Source organism: Asterias rubens, chromosome 12 (genome assembly GCF_902459465.1).
Source record: "Asterias rubens chromosome 12, eAstRub1.3, whole genome shotgun sequence".
Taxonomy (NCBI): domain Eukaryota; kingdom Metazoa; phylum Echinodermata; class Asteroidea; order Forcipulatida; family Asteriidae; genus Asterias; species Asterias rubens.
The window spans coordinates 8479510-8500477 of record NC_047073.1 but is presented as its reverse complement, the minus strand read 5'-3'; the positions used below and the strand labels follow the sequence as shown (position 1 = coordinate 8500477).

The window sequence follows — 20968 nt, the reverse complement described above, 5'->3', positions numbered from 1 at the left end:
TATTATTTTGTAGACGATATCATGCACATGCACGGATGTAAAGACGGTCACGCTGGAAAACTTCCATTGACTTTTTTTTTTACCTGAAATGCTCTACAATTTTGAGAAAATTAGTAATTCAACTAAAGGCCTATTTGTGCTCTGAATAATCCACTAGTGTTTGACAAAACAAGTGCAAAAATAATGTGGTTTTTCATCTTCTCGTGACTCATAAACTCTAAAAACTAAAGAGTTGAATCCAACACTTGCATGAGTTCGGTGAGTGACTAAACTTTGAAAGTGTTGGATCCAGCGTTGTGTTTGTTAAAACTAGCAATTTAAATTGTTGATCCAACGCAAAAAGGGTTAATTCGACAATTTAAGTGTTATTTCAACATTTAAAAAAAAAAAAAAAATCCTTTGAATTGTTGGATCAGCTTTTTAAAAGTTAAACTGGCACTTAAATTGTTGACCGAATACCTTAAAATGCTGGATTTAACATATAAAATGCTGGATACAACACTTTCAAAGTGTAGTCACTCACCGAACTCATGCAAGTGTTGGGTTCAACTCTTTAGTTTTTAGAGTGTGAGCTTAAAAATGTGTGCACGGTTTATTATTTCATGTAATGTTGCGTCACCCAAAATGCGGATAGGCTGCTGCTCTTGAACTTAATGTTGTATGTGCTTTCTTGTCTGGGGTAAAAATATTGACATGTAAATCATTAGTTTGGAAATGTTTCCAGTGTTACAAAACACCATTCGACCAGTAACCGATAGCAGTACAAACATGTTCTTTGATCACAGGTTTTGAACAAAATGTTATGTATTTTCAGGGACGGGTTGTTGTTCAAGCATGGAGGAAACTTCAAGTGATCACCCGTTTTCCCAGAAAGTTGGTTAATCCCTTGTTTTCGAGTGTGTGCCTTCTGCCCCCCCCCCTCTTCCCCCCTCTCTCTTCATATTTCCACTTGACTGCCTTTGTTACACTGCAGCATACCTCTATGTGTGTTGTACCGTCAATTATTAGCTCTATAGAAATACTCTAAGGTTCGAAACGTCAGGCCACTTTACCTATTTGTTTTGCATTGTATTCGTAGGCCTAAGTCCTTTTTGGTTGGTGAGCAGTTTGTAACAGCTGATACTATTTTCTCAGAAAGATTTGTAACAAAATAAAGTAAAACTTAGAATAAAGTAAAACTTAAAACAAATATTGTGCATCTTGTCGACGTAAGGTCACGGAAATAGTCTGTGTCCTTTGAAACTTCAGTGTTATCACTGTGTAAACAGCATGGAACCTCGACCCTTAGACTTTAATCATAGGGGAATCCATCTTGTCTCCCATTTAAATGAACATTAAAAATTTGTTTCTTTTGTTTTGCTTAAAAAAGGCGAGTTGCTGACTAAGCACTTTATGTAATCCATCATATACAAACATGTCGAAGGTTGAGGTCGATCGGCCATCTGGGTCACGAGAAAATAGTGGAAAAACAATGACACATTTTGCATGACATCGACTTTAAAAAAAAGGAATAAAACGCTCAAAAGGCGATAAAAAAACTCCAAACAGAAAATTAATTTTATTTATTCCTCATCAAATCATGACATTTCAGACCGTGTACGTTTTGTGTAAATCTGTGACCATTTAAAGACGATTGTTTTTCTTACCAATTCTGTATAAAGTTTCTTTAAAGGCACTGGACATTATTGGTAATTACTCAAAATAATTATTAGCATAAACCTTATACTTGGAACGAGTAAAACATTGTGATCATTTATGTAGGCCTACCAAAATAAAACGTTTGTTACACTAATTTAAAGACACTGGACACTATCGGTTAAAGACCAGTCTTCTCACTTGGTGTATCTCAGCATAGGCCTATGCATAAAGTAACAAACCTGTGACAATTTTAGCTCAATTAGTCGTCGAGGTTGCGAGAGAATGATAAAAGAAAAAACGCTTTTGTTGCACAAGTTGTGAACTTTTATCGATGCTTGATTTCGAGACCTCGAAATCTAATTTTTAGGTCTAGAAATCAAATTCAAATATTTTAGTGAGAAATCATACTTCTTTCTCAAAAACTTTACGTGTTCATGACGGGGAAACTTAAAAACATCCTCCATTTTAGTTGTTGGTTTAAACAGGACGATGAAAATGTTATTAGTTGATGGATGATGTTTTCCCTCACAAGCCTTGGATTATTGGTATCAAAGCGCAAAATAAAGTTGTTTGTTGTTGTCTGTGCGGTCCTCTTGTATACATACACGGTGTTGACAAAGTGTAGCTGGGCCTTTAGCCATGTATGAAAACCACGGCTTCTTTTCGGCCTCGGTTTTTAGCTATAGCTTGGCCCGCAGTTGTTTGGCAATTGCACGTGCTTTGCGCACGTGCTCAGTCAGGGCTTCAGCAGAGCGGATCCTGATGCCGAATCCAAAGCCGAAGCCGTGGTTTCGAAAAGAGCCATAAACGGCCTCCTTGCATCCAAAACTAAGGGTCAAATCAGAATTAGTCAATCAACTTAGAAAATAGAAATTAGGTTATTATAAAAAATAAAAAACTATTATCAAACAAACGAAAAAAAAAAAAAAAAAAAATTGAGTGACCATCGGGCCAAAGTGGCAAGATTTTCATCACGGTTGTTGGTCTTGAAAGCCAGGATTGAAAACAACTGATATTGGAGACATTTGATCTAAAATAATCTGGTTCATTCGAGAATTATTTAAAAATCGAAATGTGGAGTGGTCAAAACAATTTCGAAAAATTAAATCGAGGTTGTTTAAAGGCACAGTGCTGGACACGTTTGGTAAGACCAGTATTCTCACTGTTTACCAACATGGGCATCAAATAACAAACCTATAAATGGAAATTTTGGCTCAATTGGTCAAGTCTTTTATTTTACCTTTCTCAAAGGTACTTCATTGGAAGCCGTTTCTCACAATTTTTTGTTCATAATAGTATTCAACACCTCTCCATTTTGTATGCTTTTACTATTATTTTGAGTAATATAGTGTCCATTGTCTTTGACATTACTAATTCTAAATGGCCACTTCTCTACAACTACTTGTTATGCAAAGATGCCATGGAAAATTACGGGTATCACAGTAGAGATGGGTAGTCCTTGGTTTAAACATGGAGGTAGTCCAGCTATAGGGATTTTGCTTTGTCATAATCTTTAGCTGTATATATGGATAGACAGTTTCACAATGTTTACAAAAGAGGTTACATTGGAGTTATCTATCAGGGCAAGATACTTCAGGTGCTGCTTGGGTGAAGTTGTGCATTTAATTTGATTATCCATAATTTTTTTAACAACAATTTTGCTGACCAAATTTGTTTGTTGGTTTGTTTATTTGTCGGGGTTCATGTTTAGGTCAGTGTTGTGGTCCCGCATGTTTGTGTACACTTTACGGAGGCTACTCATGCGGATGCCTCATCCATCCTGGCCCCATGGTCATTGCCTTGGTGCCCTTGAGATACCTCCAGTAGAAATTTGAAAACTCCCTATTATAGGGTTCCCCTTACCAAGGAGAAAATGCCTCGTTGCCCTTTACCAAAAACGAAGCATACAAGCCTGTGTTCGATTGTAATTGTTTGTTTCTTACTGCAATGCGTCAAAATAGAAAAAAAATAATATTGTTTCCACTAGATTGATAGTGGTGTCTGTGCTCCATAAAACGATTTGACACAATTCACACATGTCCCTTAGAACTAATGAGAAGATCAACGGTGTTCCGTAATCGGATCTGTGGTTTTGACCTTTGATCTGACCTCGGCCTTTGCCCTTGATTATTACAGAAGTAACTGCTCGCACTAAACAGAGGACAAAGTATATTTTGATGAATAATAAAAGATAGAACCAGTCAAGGTTATCGATAAGAGGACAAGGCTGACATTGAAATCCAGCCAGCTCCTTGCTCGACACCGTGTGTTGTTTATTTTATGAAAACTTATTTATTTTTTCATTTTTTCCGGGCGTTAAAAACAATACAATTTAAATCAATTCAATATGATATTTATTTAAATGTTTGGGGGAAAATATTTCAAAATGAGACAAAAAACAACAATCCAAGAGTTACGAAAAAACCCAGAGGAACGAAAGACAAAGAACAACAACAACAGCTTCAAGGAATACGAACCGCTCTCTAAATATTCACTCTTTAATCACAAATTGAACGATACTAGTGCTCTGGAGCCTACTCGGGTCACGGGTTTACCCCTTTCGTTCTCACTCTCAACGTGGACTCAGAAAATCCATGACTGAACCATGCCATCACTCAAGTGTTTGACGATTGATAAAAATAATAACAGTTTTGGAACTGCTTAAACATTTTCTTATTTGTTATATTGGCCATACGAGGTACTCCCCAAAAATAGGCCTATCTTGTAGTAGTGTTGCTGAGGTTTTGGTTGTTGTGCTGTTGTTGTTGTTGCTGTTGTTGCTGCTGCTGTTGTTGTTGTTGTTGTTGTTGTCGTCGTTGTTGTTGCTGTTGTTGTTGTTGTTGTTGTTGTTGTTGTTGTTGTTGTTGTTGTTGTTGTTGTTGTTGTTGTTGTTGTTGTTGTCGTCGTCGTTGTTGTTGTTGTTGTTGCTGTTGTTGTTGTTGTTGTTGTTGTTGTCGGTGTTTTTGACAGGGTTCCATTTTCGAAATAAAAATACTTCCGTTTGCGACAAACAGGTTTGTCAGAGTGTTGTCACCCCAATCTCCCGTCGCAAACAGCTTTGAAAGGATTTTTTTTAACACAGGCTTTCGTTATAGGCTCTGTTTCTTAAACGCATGTATTTATTTTTTCCCTCAGGCAAAATGATCTTTGAACAAAATAATTTTATAATGTTAGGGGGGGGGGGGCACTAACGGGCTTCCGTATGTCAAGCCAGTCTAGTCTCTAGTCATAGTTCTGTTTTGTGATGTGTTGCTTCTTGGCCATCGTAGTTTTTGGTTGTACAACCTCGTACGCCGTTCTACACACGTGACGTTAAGTCTGTACAGCGTGAACGAACTAGCAGAGTTCGATCAGTTGGGGTCGAGAGTAAGAAAACCGTCCGCTAGCAACATGTCAACAATCGTGTTGATCCCCATGCTGTTTTGACAGGCAGTATTTCTGGCAAAATTAACAAATTCCAAGACTTTTATGGAAATTTGAAGACCGAAATTTCGATGCTGAATGTAGTCGTATTTTGAGAATCCCTTCCACGTCATTCGTGTGGTTTGTAATCAGTAGCTGATCGGGGTAAGTTAAAAACTAACTAAACTAAGTCATGATCATGGGATTCATGGATGGAGGTAGGTCATGATGAAGTGTTTTACTTTTATTTTAAAGTCACCTGGAAGTGGTATTTTTTCAAAATAAAGCTTTTGTCACTAGTAATATATGTGTTTTGATGAGTGGAATGTGAACAAACAGTTAACTAAGGATTTAAACAATCAGTTCTTATGTTATTTACAAATTTAAGAGTAGACCCGACCCGAGAGGGCGCTGTTCGTGACGTCAATCGAGGCAGACTTTGCCTGTAATGCGTAGAGTAAACACAATTGCAAAGTACATGTACGGACCAAGTCGTGAGTTTGTACGTTTAAAAAAAAAAAAATTACGGCAATGCCGACCAGGTGTATTGCTGCTGAATGCAGAAAAGCACTTTTTGAAATGTACCAACTCACGACTTGGACGTAGGCGGAGTCAGCCCCCCAAACAACTTTATATATTTTTTAAACATATAAATCGTGACAAACAATTAATAAAAAAATTGTTTTATTGTTCGTAAGCATATACTCTTGTTTGAAAGAAAAAAAATTATATTTCCAGGTGACTTTAAACATGTTAAAACACCTTTGATTTTGATGAGAACTGTAGCTAGTTAACTTATCATGCTTATGACTTGTTATGTTTGGTTACAAAACATTCAGAATCAGTGACATTAAAAAACAATCACAGTGACAATGTGTACTCCTCTACACTACAGGTTTGTTGTTAAGCTATTTTCTCCCAGTGAGTGGTTTTGGAGTTAATTAACGGCGGATAAATTGGTGGCGACGTGCAGAAGATTATCCCAAGAATGCACTGAGGGTCTCACCTAGTCAGTAATCTTGCTGGCCAGTTTTTACTTGCACCATGTATATATTGCACCTGATTTGGCTTATGGTCCCATGGTTTCACGCGGCGCCCAGCCGCAGTGCGTTAATCTTCAAATTTTTGAAGCAGCACTTTAAAGGAAGAAGAAGAAGAATGAACCATCACTTCATTAGGTTAGGACAGTGTGGTGGACTGCAACGTCAACATGTCAACTCATGTCATGAGTCAATCTCTAACTCTAATTATTTTCCTCACTCTCACTTAATCACATTCACAAGTTAGCGCTACACAAGTCATGTTGTCGTCACATTTAGCAGTAGCCAGTGCAACTAAGAGTGAGACTAACACACTAACAGAAGCATTTAAAAATGCTGGTTTTTTCAAGTTTATACGCTGACTGCTCTATATTCTGACATATTCCGACGACCCCTGTGATTTACATTGGTTGGATCGGGGTTATATCTGGTTATGGTTTAGGGTTAAATTAAGAAAATACACTGTAGGGGTGTCAGAACATGTAGGGGTGAAAGTAGCCACCATGTTTGGTAGTTGCGATGATCGTAACCATCCCATCCTCCCAACGGTCATAGAGGATGGAGGGTTACGGAATCGCAACTACCCAACGCATCGCAACTCTGTGTTGGGCTGTTGCTTGTTACATGTAGTGATGGCTCTCTTATTGGTCCTATCACAGACAGACTATGACTGGAAAGACTGATGTTAAAAGAGAGCCATCATAAACACTAACAGCCCAACATGGTGGGCTAATGATAGGAGTATAGACCTTTCTTTTGCAACGTCACAGCCCGAGTTTTTGCCAACCCAGATTGGAAAACTATGGAAAGCCATAAGTTCAAATCAAGAAAAGATCGCTATTTTTTTAATAATGTTACCACATTTTTTGATGTTGTTTAAAAAACAAAGCAACTAATTATGAAAGGTATTTTATTTAGTTGAAAGTTTGCAGCAAACGTTTGATTTTGTTAAAAAACGTCTGTTTTCACGATTGATGTGTTTTACTAACATCTGCCAACCAAGGTGGTTTGTTTATCAACAAAAGAAAGGTCTATTGACAAACAGGCAAATGTGTAACCGTTTGTACGAGTGTTAAATCAAATGATTAACTTTGTTGTATATTTTACCCTCTGTCTGTAGATCGGCAATGGCCAAAGCACAGACAGCCATCAGTAACGTGATGGCCATGCTCAGGGAATGGGACAAAGGGTCAACATCAACACGAGCTCAAATCCTCAGTGACTTCATCAAGAGTAGTCAGAATAAGACGGGGCCGGAGTTAGAGGCGGATTTTGCTCAAGCAGCCAGTCTCTTCTTAGCTCGTCTTACAGCCTGGATAAGGCTAACGTATCCTTGTGACTTTGATTAATGTATCTGGGATAAACATAACCGTTTTTGCTTCTTTGCCTTTTGCATCCGTGTGTTAAAATACAAAAACTGTGCGTGGCTCAAATTTGCGGTTCTTGTAGCTCAAAAATCTTACTGGACCAACATTTTGTTCTAAATAAAGAAGCAATATGAATTTCAATCCAGCCATACACCTCTCTTAATACTTATGCATGAGGTACGTCACAACTCAAAACGAGGCGATTGGCGCAGCCACTTCAAGTGATGGGGGACGTGGGCCCATAGGCTCATTTTGGGTAGGATTTATGACGTCATGCATAAATATTAAGAGAGGCGTATTATATACACACTCCCTCAGGCCTTGAACTTTACACTCTTGAAGGGGGCTCAGGAATTTCCCTCTGGTAAGGGGCACCTACAGTGTATGAGGAAAATGTAAACATTTTACGGTAACCTTGCACACAGGGCACCATAGCAAAAGCACAGGGCCCAGTTTCATAAAGCCTGTAAGTGCGAAAATATGCTTAGCATGAAATTCCTTCCTTGATATAAACAAGATTACCAACAAAATTTAAATTTGTTGCATATTGCTTGTTAACTGATATTCAGGTGTTGTTTGCTTATCCTAAAAATCAAGTAGAAATTTGGTTGGTAAGCCTGTTTCCATCAAGGAAGAAATTTCATGCTAAGCAAATTTTTTTGCTTACAGGCTTTATAAAATCGGGCCTTGGGCACTTGCTGTGGGTCAATTCGTGGCCTGCTCTCTGTAGGAGTCAGGCTGTTTTTATATCTTCCATTGTAAGTACTGCGTGAAGGTATTGAATATACTAATTGATTGTTCCTTGGACCAAGACCAATTTCTGCATGGCTTTCCATAACTTTTCTGACAGCTACATGGTTGGAACATGTCTGAGTCAACAGCTGCAAGCTCTCAGCATCTTCTTATCAGCGTCCAGCGGGTGAGCTCTCTGATCCCAACCCTCTTCTTGCAGTTTCCATTTCCCTCTCCTGAAAATAACCCTCCTACTGTTTGACCGTTTAATATATCATTCACTGATTGTTTGCATGACAAGAATTACATCTTTGCGGAGGGCAAGGACATTTTCATTTCACAAAGGGCGCTTCCATTTGCAGAGCTGTAAGTCAAAGTGAAAAAGGTCACCAAGACAATGGCAAGGACAACAAAGGACATGGCCTTAGTGACCTTTATGTACTTCCTGGCTTAAACCCTCCTACTATATGACCATTCAATAATCATACGATTGTTTGCATGCACAGTATTTCATCTTTGAGAGGCCAAGGCCATTTGTTTTTTGCAAAGGACCCTTCCATTGGAAAATCCTAACAAGTGGATATGGGAAACTTTTGAAGGGACACCAAGGTCAGGCAACATAAGATAGTAAAATGTATACTTATTTCAGCTGATGCATTATTGAAAAGTTTTAGATGGCATGGACAAGGTCATACATCATGCATCCTTTAGAATTGTCAAATGGAAATGCCGAGTTCAAAATGAAAATGGATTTGTCTGAATAAAGTTGAACCCTGCTGTATTCATGTTGTATAGAAAAAACGCACGGGTGCAACGCACACAGAGTACATATACAACACTAAAACTCCATTTGAAAGGGTACATTTTTTCACTTTGAATGTCTTTCCTTCATATTCCAGTCACAAGTTCTTGGCAGAGTTTCTTGACGTGGGCGGAGTCTTGACGATCTTGGAGATTCTTAGTTTGAAACAGGCTAAGGAAGAGGACAAGGCACAGGCTCTGTATCTTCTCATGTGTATTGCTAACTCAGGACGCAAGTACAAGGAACTCATCTGCGAAAGTTATGGTAAAGAATAATGGATACTAAGCACTCATTATAAAAACAAGGTCGGCCATTTTGTGGAGTCAAAATTTTGACTCCATAAAATGGCCGACCGTGTTAGTTCGCGATGTACAAGGAAAACCGTGCAATTTTGAGGCATGTTTGTGTTGATCATTATATTCTACTTTTAAATTATCTATTTAACCATATGCATTTCATAACAAACGGTTTCAAATGCTTTTCAAAGACCAACTTGCCCGATCCAAGGCAACGTGTCCCTTTAAGTGGTCCAGGGCCCAATTTCATAAGGCTGTTTAGCAGATAATACTGAAATATTTCTTCGTGTAGAAAAAATTGAGTGGGGCACCAGTCACAACAATATAATTTTTTTATCCAATTTTGACTAAAAACCAGTTTCTGTTTCTTGTCTTTGCTTAGCAAGTGTTTGTGCTTACAGGGTTTATGAAATTGAGCCCAGTGCACTGGCCTCAAGTTCTGGTGTTTTCATAGTGTGGGTTCGGTCCCAGTTGCTGCGTGTATGTCCTTAAGCAAGACACTGAACCACAGTTTGCTTCTGAGAATGAATTCTGAGAACGTTTCTGAGGACGCAATAACAGGCAAAGTCTTTTGGCAACACGAAGCTGTGGTCTCAAACTGACATTCATGTTTCTGTTTGTTTTGCTGTTGGTCATGTCAACACTCCCATAAAATTTGTGCACGGTTATTGTTAAACAGCTGAAAGTGTCTTACAGTAAAAAAGCTTTGCCACAACTCTTAAATCTAATCCAGTGAACATTTTCCCTTGTATAGCAGGGCAAAATGCTACACAATATGTATCAGTTGCTACTCATAAATCACCATTACTCAATATTAAGTTTCACTGTTTACAAAAAATGTCCAGTCCAAATATTTTGCTATTGAAGAAATCAATCCCTGCAATCACCTTCATCTTCATTCTTTCTTCTAAGGCATAAGAGCAGTTGCCGAGTGTCTCGCTCGTTCCAAGTCCGAAGAGACTCAAGAGTGTGCGCGCAACATGTTGCAGACTCTGGCCCAGGGTAACCCTAAATTTGAGAGCCAAGTGTACAAGGGGTTGATCGCACTGCTGCCATCCAGCTCCCCTAAGGCCCAACAGATGGCAGCACAGACATTGCGGATTGTACAGGTGAGTGATGGTGACCAGTTTTGGGGACAGATATTCACACTGATTCTTTGCTAGACTTGTGGACAATTCGTTAATGGTTTGTCGCAGTGATAGTCAAGTCGTAGTGGTGGCGTAATCATTCAGGTCTCCTCGATCGAATACTGCTCTCGCGAGATCAGTGCTCTCTTGTGACGCTGCTGTCTGCTGACTACAAATGAGACTGCACAGCGCGAGAGCGGTAGTCTCGCAGGGGACAGCAGTCTCGGGAGAATATCGCCAGTGTGACGGGAATCGTGTCGTGCGTGATCAAGTGCACTGGACTGAAGCCCTGCTGTTTCTGATCAGCAGAGTGTGGGTATGAGTTCTAGTCTTTGCACTTGTGTCCTTGAGCAAGACACTATGACCATTATTGCTGTGACCTCTGGATGGGGCGAAAAGCCGTAGGTCCTGTGTGTTATGTAGGGCATGTAACAGAACCCTGTTACACCTATCGATAAATAAGAAAGGGGTTAGTCTGTTGTTTCTGGTATTGTTGGCAACAGATTGCCATTTACCTCTGTCTTTTATTATTTGTATCTAGTAATAAAAACAAGGATGCCTCATGAGTGAACTTATTTACTGTAGCTCGTAAGACTGAGGACACCTGTAAACAAGGGTGCTTGCTATGTGAACCAGAAACAATGGAGTTAACCCCTACTCTTCAAAGTGTTTTATTATGTGCACTATCAATCCTAGGACACGGGACCTACGGCTCAATGTCTCATTTGAAAGACAAAGCAATTAAGTGCCACGATGGACACTCCAACCCACACTCTGCTGGTCAGAAACACTTGGGCTCTAGACCGGTACTCTCAACTACTCGGCCTCGACATGCCACAATTATTCTTGCTTCATTCCAAGGCATGAGTGGCAAGGAGACTTTGGTGGTATGTTTGTCACTTGAATGGTTATTTGTTTTTTTCGTTCGATCAGAAAATTGTTCGGCAAGCCAATCCTAACATAGTGGAGCCGCTGGTTGATCTACTCAAGTCATACCACCTGGAGGTTCAATTTGAAGGTAAATAGAGTGTCCGTCAAAAACATGATTAGAAGTAAAGGGCTATAGTAATAATAATAATAAACGGCTTTTATAGAGTGCCCTTAACCCCAAAAGGGTCCAAAGGCGCTTCACAGAGGTTAAAAATATTGAGCAAATACAAGCCAATTTAAGGAAAACCAATTTAAGAAAAACGCCTCTCACAGACCCGCGTGGAGCTCATTCCATAGGCGAGGGGCAGCTATGGAGAACGAACTATTATTTCAAACAGCTCCGCACTTAAAATATAATGAGCGCTTTGAGACACCCCGAGGTATGGTAGGTGCTATATACCTGAAAGAACTGTAAAGTTATTATTGTCATCCTTCAATCAATTTCATTTTGTTTTCTTTTTGGCAGCGATTGAGTTAATCAAAGACTTGATGTCTCATGATGTTCAGGAGCAGTTGTTATCCAGCCTCGTCAGTGCCCTCGTCCCCGTTAAAGATAAACTCCTCAAAAGACCAGAAATTTTAGACGGTAAGAAGTTATACCTTTCCCCGCTAAATCCCTTCCTTTATTTTCATGCATATTCCCCACAGTATAACAATAATATTACAAAGCATTTATATATAAATAGCGCTCTAGTTAACCAAGGGAAGTACCACTGTATGTGTTTGACACTTAAAGGTAATTGTCGAAGACCAGTCTTCTCACTTTGTGTATCTTACATATGCACAAAATATAAAAACCTGTGAAAATTTGAACTCAATTGGTCGTTGAAGTTGATAATCAATTGAAGAAAAAAATACCCTTGTAACACGAAGTTGTGTGCTTTCAGATGCTTGATTTCGAGACCTCAAAATCTAAATCTGAGGTCTCAAAATCAAATTCAAGAGAAATTACTTCTTTCTAAAAAACTACGTTACTTCAGAGGGAGTTGTTTCTCACAATGTTTTATACTATCAACTGATAGTTAACAAGTTAGTTTTAATGCTAACAATTATTTTGAGTAATTACAAATAGTGTACACTACCTTAAAATAGAACCTGCCTTCGATTTCACAAAACTCTTCCTAACTTAAGACTAATCTTAGGACTTAGGACGAGTCCCAGCCCTGAACTGTAGCATGCAGACCTTAAGATTAATCCTAAGTTAAGACGAGTTACTCGTCCTAACTCGATATAAGACGAGTCCTAACTCTTAGTGAAATCGACCCCTGGAGAATAATAAGTGAGTCAGTATCCAAGAGACTTGTGAGATCTTGCGAGATTTGGGAGATCATTACTAAACATAGATAATTTGTTCATTTTTGTTTTAATGAATTAGACCCAACTGCACCTGAGCTGAAACGCCCTCTACCGGTGTTTGTACAGCAAGCGGCAGCGGGTAAAGTTATAGGGTAAGTGTGAGCTTGTTGTAATTATTTTTTTTATGAGAGTAACACCCATCTCAGACAGGCTCTCCAGAGTTGCACCGAACCAAATTATGAATTAAGTTCATGAAAAGTTTGACGTATGAAAGAGTAAGGAGTGAGTGGAGACGCTAGAATTCGAAAGCCGACTGTCACAGTTGTTCGGGAAAGACTCTGAAGCACTTTGGTTTCAGACGTGGATCTTGGCATGAGCTGTCTGAAACCAAAACTTATTTGGGTTGACTTAGAGTCGCCCCTTATCTATTTGGTTCGGCGCGACTCTGGCACGCCTCTCTGAAACAGGTGTTAGTCTACCATCACAAGGTCGGATGGCCACTTTAAGGTTAGGCTGTCGACCCAAATCAACCGTCGCCAGAGGCACACTGCCATCTACCAGCCTGGGGCTGAAGCAGGGCTACCCCTATCACAGTCTGTAAGGATGTAGGTATGGGTATCATACACTAGGAGCTTGGCTGGTAGAGCAGAATGCACTACCTTCCCAACTTTTTATGAAGCAGTTATGGACCGTTCTGGCTTTCCACTAAGCTCTGCCCACTGCGCACGTGAGCAAGACACGTGTGCTAACACTCCCAATGACATTTTGCACGATTCTTCTGCGCATGCAAAATACACGCGCACGCATGACCGAGTTTGTCCGACCACAATCATTGCTGTGATTGGTCAAATGGGTGAACGCGCACAGTTTGATTGATAGGCCGGATCGGTCCATTGTCAAGTGTCATGACCGGGATTTGAACCCACACTCTGCTGCTGACAACACTAAAGCTTGGGTTTGGTGAACTGGACCCCTCTGCCACGACATGTCATTAGCTGAGACTAGCAGGAAGTAGTTTGGCCCTTTTTTTGTAGTGGTTGAGAGTCAGTTGTATGGTACAGGGTACATGACTAATATGGTTGTACTTTCAATTAATACTCCTGTAGTGTTCTCGTCCGTGAAATGAGAGAGATCGCCCAGAAGCTAATCCAGAAGAGATGTGTGCATAATCTTATGATTGCTATGGGGAATGAGGATCATGCTGATAGCCAACGACAGGCCAGTATAACACTAGAGGTATGTGGACCATTCAGTAGTTTAATGAACACTTTAATCCTCACATCACAAGTCTAAAGAAAAAGAATTCCGAAGAGCTGAAAGTACTCATGCTCGAGTACTAATTGAGTACCCAAGTACTAATTGAGGACTATTTGGATGGTTCTCATACTAGTGCTTTGGCAGCAAAATATTTGTATATGAAGTCCATCTTTGATATTCAAAGACCTAAGTCTTGTAGAACCAAGTACTTGGTACTTGCCTGTTGGACTTCAGACTTGGATATCAGAATACTTGGTACTTCGAAACTCAAACTGGATGGTTTAAAAACTCGTCCTCTAATAATAATAATAATAACAAATTCTTATATAGCGCGTTTCACAATAAATCGTATCAATGCGCTTTACATTAGTCCTCTAGTAATACTCTTTCACCCTACTTGGCAGTACTTGATACTCAACTGATCTTGACTAAATTTCACTCGACAACCTTAAACGACAATCAAATAATTATAAAACTTTTTTCTTTTTAGTACTTATCAAGCACCTTTCCTATCGTCGATGAAAACATCCGGGAGGCCATGGGAGATGCCCTCTATCAGCTCTTCATGGTAAGCTTTAAAACTCTTAACTCTCTTTAGAGTTCCCACTTTCGTTCTAAACTACCTTACCTTCATATAGAGATTATATAAACCTTATTTCATCATCAGTGCTAAAAAAAAACATCATTCCTCCTAAATAAGCACTTACACAGAAAATGCTCTGCGCAAAGTGTACTTTTTGGGGGTGTACATCTCAGTTATTTTAGCTAAATACAATGATTAGACAATTTCTGACTTGTTTGAACTCACATGTAACTTTATTGACCTTGAAGTAAGGCGTCAGTTTGAAATTGTTTGAACAATGTAATTTAGCTTACACACAAACAAAGTACTTCCATTGATACAGTGTTTTTTTACAAAAAGCATTTCCGTGTGAGATTTGTTTTTGCAAAATGAAGATACATTGTTTTTGCACTGACTCTACCAGAAAAATATAAATTATGATAAGAAGATGTTATTTTACTTAATTTTGTTTTATTGGTTGTTGGTTTTTTTGTTTGCTTGTTTGTGCAGGCCAACCCTGAGATGCTATACATGAACATGAATGCAGTCCAAGCAGATGTTCTCCGCTCCAATAAAGTCAACATTCCAGGAAGTAAGTTCCAGAATTGTATCTGTCAGTTTGGGTTTTGCTCTTAAAGGGAAAGTTTTCATTTGTTTATCAGTCTTAAAATAAATGGCAACAAAAACCTTTAGTTAGAATCCTACAGTAGTAGATTACTATCCAGTAGCATTGGATATTATAAAGCATTTTGAGAAGCATTTCACTTAAAAGTAATGTAGATATGGAAAAAGATATAGTTTTGTATCCACCAAATTATTCATCTGAGAAGAGTTACTGTGACAGTAAATTATCAAAGATGTCAGGGAGAGCCCTTAAGGCTGTCAAATTCAAATAATTTAATACTTGATTTATTTGTGTCTCTTTATGTAATTGTTTTTGCAGTTGTTGAAGGTCTGGAGTGAGAGCCATCAGCATTTTCAAACCAAGCTTCACCGAAGAATTATTTCCGTCCGTGATGAAATATAGAAACAATTTCGTCCATGTTGAAGTACCTCTTTTATTTGTAAATTATAGAATTGAATATACAAATGACTGAATTGTTATGATATGTTTATGACTGTAAATAGTCTGTTTTGGAATTTTGTGTTTTTCCCCGCTAATTGTGATGTAGTAAACCAACAAATAATTGGATGCATTAGTGCATTGTCACACAATAAAATCACAAGGTAAACTCTGGAATTTTCCATTCAAATGGAAAATCCAGATATCGCCAAGTGATCTTATTCTTTGACATTGCACAAACGAAATTCATTCAGTGAATATTTTTCCTTGCATTTGATACTCTTTTGGTGTGGTGGATGTATTATAGAAAACATCCGTCCAGATGTTTTTTTTTGAAGATTGTCAGGAAACCCAGGAAAATATTCCCATGGAATACCTTTGATTCCCATTGATATTTGAATTGAATTCAATGGGATCCCATTGTTTTAATGGGATTCAATGTGATTCAATTGGGTTAAATGGGATCTTCCGTGGATCCCATTGGATCCCATTGAATATGTCCCAAATTCCACACCAATCCCATTGAATCCCATCGAGTCCCATTGATATTTCAATGGGATTCAATGTGATTCAATTGGGTTCAATGGAATCTTCCGTGGATCCCATTGGATCCCATTGAATATGTCCCAAATTCCACACCAATCCCATTGAATCCCACTGAGTCCCATTGATATTTCAATGGGATTCAATGTGATTCAATTGGGTTCAATAGGATCTCTCGTGGTTCCCATTGTATCCCATTGAATATGTCCCAAATTCCACACCATCCCATTGAATCCCATTGAGTCCCATTGATATTTCAATGGGATTCAATGTGATTCAATTGGGTTCAATGGGATCTTCCGTGGATCCCACTGGATCCCATTGAATCGGTCCGAAATTCCACACCAATCCCATTGAATCCCATCGAGTCCCATTGATATTTTGAATTGGATTCAATGGAATCCCATTGTTTTAATGGGATTCAATGTGATTCAATTGGGTTCAATGGGATCTTTCGTGGATCCCATTGGATCCCATTGAATATGTCTGAAATTCCACACCAATCCCATTGAATCCCATCGAGTCCCATTGATATTTTGAATTGGATTCAATGGAATCCCATTGTTTTAATGGGATTCAATTGGATTCAATTGGGTTCAATGGGATCATCCGTGGATCCCATTGGATATGTCCCAAATTCCACACCAATCCCATTGAATCCCACTGAGTCCCATTGATATTTCAATGGGATTCAATGTGATTCAATTGGGTTCAATAGGATCTCTCGTGTTTCCCATTGTATCCCATTGAATATGTCCCAAATTCCACACCATCCCATTGAATCCCATTGAGTCCCATTGATATTTCAATGGGATTCAATGTGATTCAATTGGGTTCAATGCGATCTTCCGTGGATCCCATTGGATCCCATTGAATCGGTCCGAAATTCCACACCAATCCCATTGAATCCCATCGAGTCCCATTGATATTTTGAATTGGATTCAATGGAATCCCATTGTTTTAATGGGATTCAATGTGATTCAATTGGGTTCAATGGGATCTTCCGTGGATCCCGTTGGATCCCATTGAATATGTCCCAAATTCCACACCAATCCCATTGAATCCCATTGAGTCCCATTGATATTTCAATGGGATTCAATGTGATTCAATTGGGTTCAATGGGATCTTCCGTGGATCCCATTGGATCCCATTGAATATGTCTGAAATTCCACACCAATCCCATTGAATCCCATCGAGTCCCATTGATATTATGAATTGCATTCAATGGAATCCCATTGTTTTAATGGGATTCAATTGGATTCAATTGGGTTCAATGGGATCTGCTGTAGATCCCATTGGATTCCTTTTGAATATTTCCCAAATTCCACACCAATCCCATTGAATCAAATTATATTCTAATCCCATTCAAATTGTCAATGGGATCCCATTTAGTAATGTTGATTTTTTTTGAATGGGATTTTTTTGCTGAGTAATCAAAGATGTTCAACCATGTTGGTATAAGAGATTGGATGTGATCAGCTTGGTGTTCATATCCCCTTGTGTGAGTTTTGGTTGGTTCCTTTGTTGGGAAGATCATCTGGACAAACAAAACAAACAAGGCAGTAAAAACAATTTGGAGGTGAGGGGGGAAATATCAAATGAGAAACGAAATATAGAAAGCGTATAAGAGCAATGTATATATTAAAACAAATGTCATTTGAATGTGTTTTGGAGATGTTATCTGAGGCAAACAATAAAACATTTTTTCTCAATAATTGTCTTTCACAGAATTAAATTATTAATGAAAACTACACCTCAAAATTACATAACAAACCTGTTAATTTTGTGTGCGAAATCCTTTGTGTCAGTCAGGAAAATTTGAGTAAAAAACAATGCACAATCATTTCCCCGTTTTAAAATAATTTGTAGGTGTTCCAGCAGCTATTTCTTTCTGCATCTTCTTACTTCTCATTTAACTTGGCAAAAAGATCCCTACAAAAAAAACACCTATAAGAATCTTATAGGAATCAAGGAAAAGACCAAAAATCTTTTAGAATATACCTATCCTTTTTAATTCCTATTAGGATTCTATACTTATTTCGTCTATAGATGGGATTTTCTTTTGTAAGGGATTTCACAAAAGAACATAGGTTGTACATACTTGAAACTTTGTCTTGCGCCTGTTAAGAACAAATCACATGTGGCTAACTGACCCCGACCTTGATCTTGATTGTACGCAGTTGCCTGTAGGTTTAATGCCTAGTAACAGGTGTCAAAATATTTGGAAATCCCATCTGAAAATAACCCACTAAACAACAACAACAACAACAACAACTCTTTGCTTATAAATAGATTTATTGAAAAAGGCGGGCAGTCAAGTTTACTAATTGGGATCGGACGGGGTTGGTCTTGGGAAACGATCATGTTGATCTAACCTGCTCAGTAAATTTTCAGCATTGACAAAATAATGGTTAGAAGCCTACAGCAACTTTAGAATAAGCCTTTTGTTTTGCTTAAAAATGCTATGTCAGATTTTTGGCCCCAAACATTAAAAAATATATTTTTTTGAGTGAATGGTATTTCAAAGAGTATCACCCGCTCTAACGAAATTTTTTTTAACTTTTACTTTTAATGGTCAGGAACCATGACAAAAATTTGAAACGTTTCTTATAAAACACATAAGAATTGCTCACGTGATATATTGTCGGGATCCCGACAAAAACCAATTTTGAGCACTTTATTTCACTGCTACTAATAATTGGCGGACTTTTTCGAGCAATGGCTCTAATGAAAGCTTGTAACTTTCTCGACCCCCATCAAAATACCTATTGAATTTTAAATCAATTTTTGTTTATCAAATCGGCCAAAAATCTGACACAGCATCTTGAAACTATTGTGTGAGTCAAGAGAAATTAGTGAAAAACCATACACAATAGTTTTCAGCATGTAAACATTGCCCTTGCCGTTGTTAAAACAACAAAATCTGTTTATAGGTGTTCCAGCAAAGGTTTTTCTGCATCTTCTTACTTCTCACTTAGAGCCATTGGACCCTTTCGGTTCAGAAAAATATAAATAAAAGTACACAGATTTACAAATAACTTACAGGGTTTACAGAAGGCGATGGTGAAAGACTTCTCTTGAAATATTATTCCATGAAATGCTTTACTTTTTGAGAAAACAGCAAAACAATATAAATTCTCGTTAACGAGAATTACGGATTTATTTTAAACACATGTCATGACACGGCGAAACGCGCGGAAACAAGGGTGGGTTTTTCCGTTGTTTTCTCCCGACTCCGATGACCGATTGAGCCTAAATGTTCACAGGTTTGTTATTTGATATAAAAGTTGTGGTGACAACACTGTTTACCGAAAGGGTCCAATGGCTTTAACTTGGCAAAGAGATTTAGCAAAAATATCGGTCTGGCAGACTTGAAACACGTTGTACTTATACATTTTATGGGGTTCAACTAACAAACAAAACCTTGTAGGTAGCATTCGTCCATTGTATTGTTAAAAGATCACGGAGGAAGGAAAATTGCCTCACCAAAGATTTAGGATGCTGTTCAGAAATCACATAAATATGGCTTACTGACCCCGACCTTGATCTTGATTGTTCGTGCCTGTGGGAGTAATGCGTAATGGTGTCAAAATAAATATTAGTTGGAAATCCCATCTGATAAACCCCCACCCCGAAACAACAACAACAACTTGTTGATTAATATCTACGTTTGTTGAAAAAGCCAAGTTTTTACTGATTGGAAACGGACAGGGCTGGTCTTAGAAAACGATGTTGATCTGACCCCGCTCCGTAAATTTTTCGGCAATAACAAATAAATTATTGGTTATTAAGTAGCCTACTGCAGCTTTAGGAAGTCTGAAGCATTTTTTCAATTTGTGATGTGGTTGTGAAAAATTATTAGTTTATATGGCAACCAATTTGAATGAGGCGTTACTGCAGATCGTCCGCTCAGAACAAGGTCATAGTGCAAGCTGTATGGATTTGATAAAATTGCTTTTGCTAGAGCGGTCTTTGAAGTATTTGTTTGGCAAAAAGAAACATTAATTTTCTGAGAAAGTTGTGTAGTATAAAAAAAGAAATCTTCAAATTTATACGCAATTTCTTTGATTGTTACCAAAATAATAATGAAATTTCAGTGGGGATTATTCAGCTGACATCGCTCCGGATTTTCGGCTACATCTCATGTGATAGTTTTGTTGTAGGCCTAATCATAGGATTGAAACAATTAATCGAATGGTTTCAAAAAACAATCGGTATCCATGATTGAGGCAAAGCATATTTTGGGCCCCAACTTGGGGGTACGCAATTGCCAAAATCTGCCAATTTGGGTTACAAATCGCAAGGTATTTGGCAGGTCTCCCGCCTCGCGTTAATACCACTATCGCGTAAACAACGACCACGTGCTTCCAAAAAGGACAATGGATTTGAACTTGAAGGAGAAAACCTTTGTATTTTAATTTTCCTCCTTTCTCAAGGGAAAACAACATTAGTTTTAAAGTTGAAAGTCCAGCTGTTTGTTTTCAAGGCCATTCTATAATTATTTGGTGATATTGCCTGAAGTCCAGTTTCCCTGTCATACTATAACGTTCCCTGCGGGGATATGTATAGGCTTATGGAAATAGAACTAGGAGACAAAGCCAGCCGCACACTGTGCATGCTGCCTGTGAAGGTATTTATATATTACTCTTCAGTTGTTTCCCCCTTTCAACGGAATGATTAATACTTCCCTTTAGTTAGATGTCAGTTTTCTTATATTGTATGCAAATCGTATCTTCCCCCCAGCTGAGATTGAGGGGGGGTGGGGGGTGCATTAAAGTACTTTATGGGGTTGGGGGTCATACTTTGAAAGTGAATCCAAACAATTGTTTCCTTTTTTTCTTTAACGGTTCGCCTGCATTTAGATTATCCAACTTTGTCATTGTATGTAAATCGTATATCTTGTTAATAATATG

At 38.4% G+C, this 20968-nt stretch overlaps 1 protein-coding gene across 2 annotated transcripts; it reads left to right on the top strand.

The window, feature by feature from the left end:
- The first annotated feature begins 5031 nt into the window (after positions 1-5031).
- LOC117298021 (armadillo-like helical domain containing protein 1) lies at positions 5032-17675 on the top strand. Of its 2 annotated transcripts, none has more exons than XM_033781241.1 (12): positions 5032-5205; positions 7201-7407; positions 8298-8366; positions 9079-9245; positions 10190-10386; positions 11338-11422; positions 11801-11920; positions 12710-12782; positions 13737-13866; positions 14378-14455; positions 14960-15041; positions 15393-17675. In XM_033781241.1, the coding sequence occupies exons 2-12, from the start codon at positions 7208-7210 to the stop codon at positions 15410-15412; spliced, it is 1221 nt and encodes a 406-aa protein (XP_033637132.1). In that variant the 5' UTR covers positions 5032-5205; positions 7201-7207; the 3' UTR covers positions 15413-17675. The 2 variants fall into 2 exon arrangements, with proteins under 2 accessions (XP_033637132.1, XP_033637133.1); XM_033781242.1 differs by lacking the exon at positions 5032-5205 and adding an exon at positions 6206-6218.
- The last annotated feature ends 3293 nt before the right edge of the window (positions 17676-20968 follow it).

Bases quoted from the DNA above. Each gene is read 5' to 3' on its own strand.
- LOC117298021 (XM_033781241.1), top strand. From the start codon at position 7,208: ATGGCCAAAGCACAGACAGCCATCAGTAACGTGATGGCCATGCTCAGG. The intron at 12,783-13,736 runs GTAAGTGTGAGC...ATACTCCTGTAG, and splicing joins GCAGCGGGTAAAGTTATAGG to TGTTCTCGTCCGTGAAATGA. The intron at 13,867-14,377 runs GTATGTGGACCA...TTTTCTTTTTAG, and splicing joins AGGCCAGTATAACACTAGAG to TACTTATCAAGCACCTTTCC.